This window comes from Oratosquilla oratoria, chromosome 44 (genome assembly GCF_046742065.1).
Source record: "Oratosquilla oratoria isolate Oo_2021 chromosome 44, ASM4674206v1, whole genome shotgun sequence".
Classification (NCBI taxonomy): Eukaryota; Metazoa; Arthropoda; class Malacostraca; order Stomatopoda; family Squillidae; genus Oratosquilla; species Oratosquilla oratoria.
Window position 1 is genome coordinate 18540729 of NC_134820.1, and position 10000 is coordinate 18550728.

At 37.5% G+C, this 10000-nt stretch overlaps 1 protein-coding gene across 1 annotated transcript in view; it reads right to left on the reverse strand.

The window, feature by feature from the left end:
* Positions 1 to 10000, reverse strand: part of LOC143022400 (putative G-protein coupled receptor Mth-like 1) — a 42863-nt gene that overhangs the window by 15217 nt on the left and 17646 nt on the right. The window contains exon 2 of the mRNA XM_076180568.1: positions 6430 to 6508. Coding sequence (XP_076036683.1) covers positions 6430 to 6508 — 79 coding nt within the window. The remainder of the gene's footprint in view (positions 1 to 6429; positions 6509 to 10000) is intronic.

Genomic DNA, 10000 nt, shown 5'->3' on the forward strand with positions numbered 1-10000 from the left:
ATAACCGAGACATGGTTATATGGTGGAGAGTTTGAAGCTGAATTTAATATTGCGGGATTTAAACACTTTCAGGATAGAAACCACAAGAAAGGTGGTATTCTGTTGTACGTTAAAAGCAATGTCCATGCTTTTGTTTTAGAGAAAGTAAAACAGGATGCATATGATAGTTTGTGGGTAGAATTAACCCAAGCAAATGGACAAGAAATTAATGCAGGGGTAATATATAGGCCAAAAATATTATTATTAGCAGACGACAAACTGTTGTTTCAAGAATTGTGTAGTTTCTGCAACAGGAACTTATTGATAATAAGTGATTTCAATTTTACTGACATTGATTGGATGACCCTTGAACATGGCCGTATAGGTAGTCGCTTGATAGATGTTCTCGGTGACAATTACTTAGTTCAGCATGTAAAAGAGCCCACAAGACATGGAAACTTACTCGATCTGTTGATCATTAGCTGCGAAAGCATGATAACTGTGGTAGAAGTTGGTGAAACTATTGCAAATAATGATCACAACTTAGAATCAAACTGCTACAATTTTTAGAATAGATACTTGTGTATCTAAAATACTCGACTTCAGTAAAGCTCAGTTCATAGGACTACGTCAGGAGCTTCAGCTAACAGATTAGGAGGCAAACTTAAGCGAAAGACCTATAGATCAGATGTGGGAAATATTTAGAAATACGCGCACTAAGATGATTTTTACATCCCGTTTAAGGACAGACGCCACCCAAACCAGGCTCGCCCAAAATGGCTTGACAAAGAAACTGGAAAAAGTATTGCTAAAAAGAGACAAGCTTATAAGAAATACAAATGCTCGGGTGCATCTAATGACTATCAAAGTTATGTAATAAAAAACGAAAACGACAATACGAAATGAATATTGCTGATAAATTCAGAGAATCCCAAAGAAATCTATAGCTATATTAGAGATAAAAATGCTATTGGGAATCATACTGTTCCATTATTATCTGCTGACGGTCAACTTGAATATTCAAATAAAGGAATGTGTGATATGTTAACAACTATTTTAGCTCAGCATTGGTAAACGAAACACCTCAAAGTAAACTCCAAACTGAAACCTGTGAAAAGTCTAGGGTGAACTTACTACAGTAAATATAAAAAAAAAATTAAAAGGTGTATAGAAAAACTCCAAATTAATAAAACACCAGGGCCTGACGGTTGGCATCCAAGAATCTTAAAGGAAATGAAAAATGAAATTGTTGTTCCACTAAAAGTTATCTAAAAAAAAATCCATCATATCCGGAGATGTCCCAAGAGAATGGAAGCCATGCAATGTCGGTCAGTTCGAAGCTTTAAGATTCGTTTAGATAAACAAGCAATATACTGTAATGCCTGCCATTTATTTTATATCATTCGTTTATTTGTTTGTTATCATTTGTCTGTTTGCTTATTATTATCTGCTTGATTATCAATTATTATTTATCTGCCAATTTATTATTATATGCTTGGTGATCCTTTATTATCATTTACTATTTAACCGTTGTTTATTTCTTAACTTAATAAATTTGTTTATTTTTTCATTTATCATTATCTATATTATAATCTATTTATTTATTTACTTATTCATTTATCATTATTATATATTTTTTTCGCATCCGACCTATCTATGGACCATATATATATATATATATATATATATATATATATATATATATATATATATATATATATATATATATATATATAATATATATATATATATACATTGGTTGTTTGGATTGTGATGCAGATTACATAGGAGAAATACATAAGAAACTCGCTACCAGAATAGACACAGTTAGAAAGATTCGGCTTTATCACTTTACAAACACATCAGCGAACAACAGCATAACATAAACTGAGAGGAAGCGACAATGGTACACAGAGGAAAATCGAAGAAAAAGTTATTCCTAGAAGCGTGGACGACAAAAGAGGTTAGCGTAAATAGGTGTATAGACTTAAACCCAATCTACCTGGGCACAAGGAACACGATGACAGACTTAACATAAAGAGTAATCAGTATTAATAATTTGAGTAAGAAAACACAAAGTGAACAAAGATCACAAAACTGTGCGTTTATAAGGTTAAGTTTACAGTGTGTATGAACGTGATAATTGGGTTTATTTCCTTTTTCGTGTAAGTATTTATTCCAATATTGTTTCACTTCGGATTTATGAATGTAAATAGAAACAACGGTAAGCATTTCCCTCATGCAGAAAAAGATAAGACGGTGAGAAATCCCTTCGGGCTGCGTCAATTTATTTCTCATACTCCCTCACCCCCACCCCCCACCCACTCCCCCTCATGCATCACAGCATCATCCATACACAACCATTCTCCATTCACCTCTATCTTCTATTCTCTCCCGTCCTTCCTCAACAGACTTTACCCTCTTTCCCAATTCCCCTTTTACCACATCCATCCATCTCATCCTAGGTCGACCCCTCATGTTCACTCCTTCCACACCTCTTTTACTAATCTTTCTTCACTCATTCTTTCCATGTGTCCAAACCATCCCAATACTATTTCACCAACCCTATCTACCAACTCCCTTTCTACCCCCGTCTGGGGTATTGGCTGCATGTTATTGTGGCAAAGTAGCATGCAGCTGATACTTTAGGGTCTATATGGGGCGCCCCTACGGACCAGAGCCACACATTATTTTGTCTGTGATAGAGGAAATCTCTATTCATAGAGAAATGATGACACTTTTATTATACTGCGACTGTCCCTCCGTTATGCTGTCCCCCAACCCCTTGTTACTGTCCTGTACCATTTCTCTGACTATTAATTTCCTTTTTTCGCCTAACCCTGTTGTGTGGGAAAAGAATGCTGTCACCAAGTCTTCCCACTTGAGTCGTGCGAGGCGACAAAAAACGAGACGGAGATAGGACTAGGAGTTCTGCTACCTGTAGCCCCAAAGGGGACATTCCTAAAAATGTAAAGGCATAAGAGGGCCTAGGAGTTTTCCAAGCAGTACCCTACGTGTGTGTATATATATATATTATATATATATATATATATATATATATATATATATATATATTTGTATATTTCGGCAGCAGGTTTTCCTGTAGACAGGTTTCATTGAAGAAAATAGCAATTGATGCATTGATGATCTTCTTGTGTAGAGTTTCAATACGTCTAACTATAGACTATATATATATATATATATATGTATACATACATATATAATATATATGTATATATATGTATATATATATATATATAAATATATATATATATATATATATATATATATATATATAATATACACACACACTTTCATTCCATGGATGTTCATTGTTATGGTAGACAAACGGAAGTAAGAGTGTCGACGTCACGCTACACCGTCCAAATACGACAGCGACATGACGTCACATAGGGCGGATGCCGATTCGTTCGACCCGCATTTGGCCCAAACGATAATATAATTAGCTGTTGGTGTTTCTGAATCGGCCTGTGCTTTATTTTCCCTAGCATTCTGACCCTGTTAACTCGTGCATACAGGTTTTGTGTTGATACTATTTCTTAAAAAATACGTTAAGACTATTTCTGAAAGATTATTTAGTCTTAATTTAAGGTATGAAGTGCTTACGTGTGTGTGTGTGCGTGCCTACGTAAGTACCTAGAATATGTAAAAAAAGATTATTTTCAAAATCTCGCCAAACCCGTTATTTTCTTTTCATTAGTTCAGAACTACGATCGGTTGGTTTTTACTTTCTTTTGGTTAAGTTATCTTGTAGGCGCTGTTGTCTTTTTCGTCTCGTTCTCTTTACTGTTATAATTATCTTCACTTGAATTTCCTGATTATAGTCTACTACCATTTCTTATGGTAATTTATTCCACCCGTCTTCTGTTCTGAATGAGAAACTGTACATTATACGAGTGTTTCTCTGCTTGGAGCATCTATTGTTTAGATTTTCTTCTTTTTCTGTCTTTACATAATCCTCAGAATCTTGTGATGCTCGCTGGCCGAGGCTGTTCGAGGCTGCCTGACGGTGGAACGAGTTCGCCGTAAGGGTAAACTACATTAAATTCTTATGATCGATGGTTTTTACTCTCCCGGATAGGAGATCATACCGGCCGATCAGTGGGTAGTGTTCCTTTACACCTAACAACAAACCCATTCTCGTGCCTAAGGGGGACATCAACGACTTGCAGTATCGGTGAAAGCTTTTCATGCCAGGAGTGCGGCGTGAATATAACGTAGGGGCCCAAGGCGATCACTTTATCTTTCGTGTGTGTAAGAGAAACCTAGTTAACCTAAAATTGATTAATTTTCTATATGATTACGATTCTAAGATATTCTAGAACTTCTACGATAAAATTAGCATTTGATAGACTGACTAGCCGATCACTTTATCTAGTATGTGCGCGTGAGACCTAGTAAGCCGAAAATCAATTAATTTTTTTATATGATTGCGATACTAAGATTTTCTAGAACTTCTATGATAAAATTAGCATTTGATAGACTGGCTTTCTAATTTTATCATAAACCGAAAATTTATTACATTATTTATTATATGATTGCGATACTAAGGTATTCTAGAACTTCTATGATAAAATTAGCATTTGATAGAAGCCGAAAATTTATTACATTATTTATTATATGATTGCGATACTAAGGTATTCTAGAACTTCTATGATAAAATTAGCATTTGATAGACTGGCTTTCTAATTTTATCATAAGCCGAAAATTTATTACATTGTTTATTATATGATTGCGATACTAAGGTATTCTAGAACTTCTATGATAAAATTAGCATTTGATAGACTGGCTTGCTTTGCACATTATGATAATGCAAAAGTTACTACCGTCCTATCAACCTGACATTGGTTACATTAGCCTTAAACTGACATGAAGAGTTGGAGATTGAATAAGATTAGCTTTTATTGAGGATAATAAAGTTGCCAGGATGTCAATGGGTGGATTGACCAAGCCTTTCAGTCATCATTATCCATATATCTATTCATTCGTGTGTTTACTTTATATTTACTTGTTGATTTATGTATTAACGTACGCCATATATATGTATTATATATATATATAATATATATATATATATATATATATGTATATGTATATACACGTTTCAATTTCTGCATATTGGCCTCCTCGAGTCTCTCGAAGTTGATGACTTAGAATTAAAGTGAATTGTGGTTGATAAAGATATATATATGTTCACTGGGACCCATTCATTGTCGTGTATATGTTATATATATATATATATATATATATATATATATATATATATATATATAATATAATTTTTTTTTTTTTTTTTGGGGGGGGGAACCCCCTCCCCTCCATCCTTTCCATCCACACTTCACACGTTCACAATACTTCCCTGTAGTAATCACATCTATTCTTCTTCTGAACAATAACCTAACAGTTTTGACAATTTTCATGGCTAGGAAACAGTTTTCGGAGATTGACTGTTGCATTATAAAACCTTTGTTTCGAGTGTAGCTCTTTCGAACGAACAATCGGTAAAGAAAGATAGTGCATGGGAAATATGTCCTCCCCTTTTCCACTTCAAATAGCGACGTCACAGTTAAAACATGCTCATGTTTATTTTGTTGAATAAACCTTAACTAACAACTAATAGTCTTATTTGTTAGCATAACTCGTCTCGTCCTCAATCCAGCTAAATCTAACTCGAAGGTGAGATGGTTTTTGTGTATAAGTTCATTTACTTATTCATTCTTAATAGGAACAAGAAATATTTGCAGAATCATACTCTCCAACGGTTGTGGCCTACCTGGGACTGGTATTCGCAAAAACTGTTTTACGAACTCGTACCAAAAAAATAAAGAAATGAACAAATAGGCTAGTAAATAAGATAAACAGCTAGAATATATAAATAAGCATAATTAACAAGTAAAAGAAAATGAAAACTTGGTTTCTCAAGCCGCCGTCGAATTTGAACGACTCCGAAAACTTTAATCTTAGATTATTTCATACATATATCTTAATATCTGGTACATACCTAAAAGATATTTTGTATTAGATCATCGACATTTCAACTTTAATCTTAGATTATTTCATACATATATCTTAATATCTGGTACATACCTAAAAGATATTTTGTATTAGATCATCGACATTTCTTTTTGTTTTCATTTTGAAAGTAACATTTTCATTCAACGCCGGTGTAACGACACAGACATTGCAAATCTGTCACGAGAACGCGAGCCGATTTCGATTTGAAAAAGAAAACGCCATGAACTACAATTTTGGGTCGTCGACACAAGCAATCCAGGTCGCGCGTACATTTAATTGTACCTAACTTTATGCATACTCATGCATGCATACACACATACTTAACATGCATGTATGCATATGTATATATACTGATATGAATTACTCGCCCCTGCCCCAAACCGACACACACACTTTTTATCTGCAGTTACTTACCTTGTGACACTCCACATATCGAAGCAAAGAACGCAGAACCAGAAGAAGATGGCGAGGTAGCTGAAGAGCACCAGGAACCCTGTGGGGGAGGAAAGATAGAGAAAACTGGTCAACAAACAAACGAGTGGCGTGTTGGATAGAGGTAAAATAAGGGTAATAGGAAAAAAGTGAGAATTTGAACAGAAATGAAGGGAGCTGACAACTGGAACGAGCATCGAAAGGGTGGAGCCTGATTAGGGGGGTCTACATATAACGCAGACTTGGTGTGAGGTACAAATGACACATTGGGTCGGGGGGGGGGTACAAATACGACGCAGAATGGATGGGAGGTACAAATGTAACAGTGGGTCGGGGGTACAAATATGACGCAGACTGGGTATGGGGTACAAATGACACATTGGGTCAGGGGTACAAATACGACACAGAATGAGTGTGGGGGTACAAATGTAACCGTGGGTGCTGGGGTACAAATGACACAGAATGGCTTGGGGAACAAATATAACGCAGAATGAATGAGGGTTACAAATGACAGAACTGATTGGAGGGTACATATATGACACGTAACGGGTGGGTGTGCAAACGACAGAATGGGTGGAGGTACAAATATGACAGAATGGGTGGGGGGGTATACATATGCGAGACAAAGGAAATCAGATATGCAAGTATTATTTCAAACTATGAATGGAAAGAATAGAGAGAACATTCAGTAATAAAAAGAGAGAATAAAGTACAGAGATTTTAATGTATGAAACGATATATATCACATTAAACGAAGCAATCAGAAGTTTTTGAAATTAGTATGTTAGGATCTTGCGTCCATTTACAAAGATAAATAGTCATGTATCAATGTTGTGTATGATATTATGAGTACTGGTGTTTGTATAACATTAAAAACTTTCTCTTCTGAGCGAAAAAAAATCACGGAAAACTTTTTGGTTTTTAATATCTTGTTACTGAGAGGATGTCCATAAAAACCATACTCGTGTTCCCTAAGCAAATGTAAGAGTCATCGATTTCCAATGTTGTTGTGATCGATCACATCCTCGATCACAGGAACGTGTTGTTTATAATGCGGTCGGTCACACGTATATGTACCTGGACAAGGTATTTGCACGGGTTCCCGGTACTAACCCCATTCGCCGTGTCTTAAGACTTCTTGCGTTTATTCTGACTGCCGTCAGGTGATTTTATTCAATAGGTGAATCAATCTTACCCAATTCTAAAGCGAAAGGATGAATGACTATCGAGTCTGTTGCGATTATGTATTGCCAGTTTACTACTACTACTACTACTACTACTACTACTACTAGCACTACCACCACTACTACCACCACTACTACCACCACTACCACCACCACTACTACCACCACTACTACCACCACCACTACCACCACCACTACCACCACCACCACTACTACCACCACTACCACCACCACTACCACCACCACTACCACCACCACTACCACCACCACCACCACCACCACCACCACTACTACTACTACTACTACCACCACCACCACTACTAGAACTACTACTACTAGAACTACTACTACTAGAACTACTACTACTAGAACTACTACTACTACTACTACTACTACTACTGAAGGAAGTGATTTGAAAGTAGTAGCAAGTCTAGACCCAGTTTTAAACTATTTTTAGTCCTAGATTAAAGTTCTTTCTATTGTATCGTGCAAATTTCAGATTACTATTATTATCTTAATTTCGTATTTACTTATTTATATGTTTACCAAATTAATGATAGTTATCTATTTCATCTAGTGTTCATTATTAATCAGTTTGCACACAATTTTTATTCCTTCATAATTAAAAAAAAAAATACCATTAGAGCAGCGTTTCCCAGCCTGGGGTGCTGAAATCAATTACAGGGGGTGCTGGGAATTGATGCACACAAAAATCACATTGATGTACCAGATATGTATCATTGATTACCTAGTTGTGCATATTTGACTTTTTCCATGCTAATTTATTTTTGTAGGTTTTTTTTTATTTCTTCTACAAACAGTATTGTCAATTTGTTTCAGTTCTAAGGAATCAAGAAAATAAATCATCAAGCAGTAAACCTCACCTTCTTTTATGCTCTTAATAACAAGATAGGAATGACCCAGGACAGTGGACAGGGTGCAGGGATGACCCGTCATCTAGGAGGTGCTAAGATGGGAGGGAGGGTGGAGGGGTGTGGAGTGTTTTCGGGGATGAAATGGGTGGGAATGTTTTTGTGCCTTGTCCTTTTTGGCTACCCCCCTGGTAAGGGGGAAAAGGGGCCTTGGTATATGTATGTATGTATGTATGTATGTAAGAAGATAGGGGTGCTGGACTGCTTAGGCATGACAATAGGGGGTGCTATGGTCGGAAAAGGTTGGAAAACGCTGATGTAGAGTATTGGAATGGCGACTTGGGAGTTGAGGGAAAGACAATAATTGATTCTACCTCGCATATCCGAACACTCCCCGTATCCGAACACAGTGTGGCCCAACTCGTTCGGATATGGGAGGGATTACTGTACAAGATTCCTAAAATTAAAGGAAATTTACATCAGGAGACGTTTAACCCTCACCCTTAACCCGTGTGTCCGGGCGACCCGTGCAGGACTCGAACCCGGATCCAAGAAAATTTGAGAGAAATGGAAACCAACGGACTACAGGAAATCACGGAGCTGAAGCCAGTTGTCCTTGAGTACAGTCGCTCAAGAAAGTTCTTCCTCGCTCCCTGCATTTGAATATGAAAAAACTTGCATATATACATGTGTATATATGTGTGTGCGTGTATATATATATATATATATATATATATGATATATATATATGTGTGTGTGTGTGTGTGTGTGTGTGTGTGTGTGGTCTTGGATCAAGTGTTGGACTCGTGATCGACAGCTATTACCCTCCCGGAAGAGAGCTCAGAGCTCATATATGACCGATCTATGGGTAATGATGTGACCTTACACGCACACACACACCCAACTCCCCGCCCACGAGATTTGGAGTAACAACTCGCAGCGCAGCGATACTAAAATTACTTGATCCCCGGGCTGGATTCGAACTCTGACTGCCGTAGTGGCGGCCGCGATCGCTACCACTGCGCCATCAGGTCGTGTGTGTGTGTGTGTGCGTGTGTGTGTGTGTGTGTGTGTGTGTGTGTGTGTGTGTGTGTGTGTGAACCCAAACTGAAACAGCTGCCCCTGGTAACTGATTCAGCTGCGCATCGGCCAGTCAGCTGCACGCCAGTCCGGTAATGGCAACAACAACAGCTGGACCAGCTGCAATAGAACGAAAAGACGATGCGTTCCCGCGATGCAGGAGGAGCGGGAGGAGGGGAGGGGGAGGGGGGGACCGGAAGTGGTCTGGCTTCCCCCCACCTCCACTCCCCCCTCTACTTTTCCATCGACTGCAGTCTTCGTAAGGAAAGTCAGAAAAAACTTCCAAAGACTACAACATTAAAATATCACTTATTCCCATATCATTTCGTTCAGGCAGCACTCCGAACTGAACGAAACAATTTGGCTCTGATCGAAGCCAAATGGCTCGAAACGGTGTGGGAAGACGTTCCTTTGATG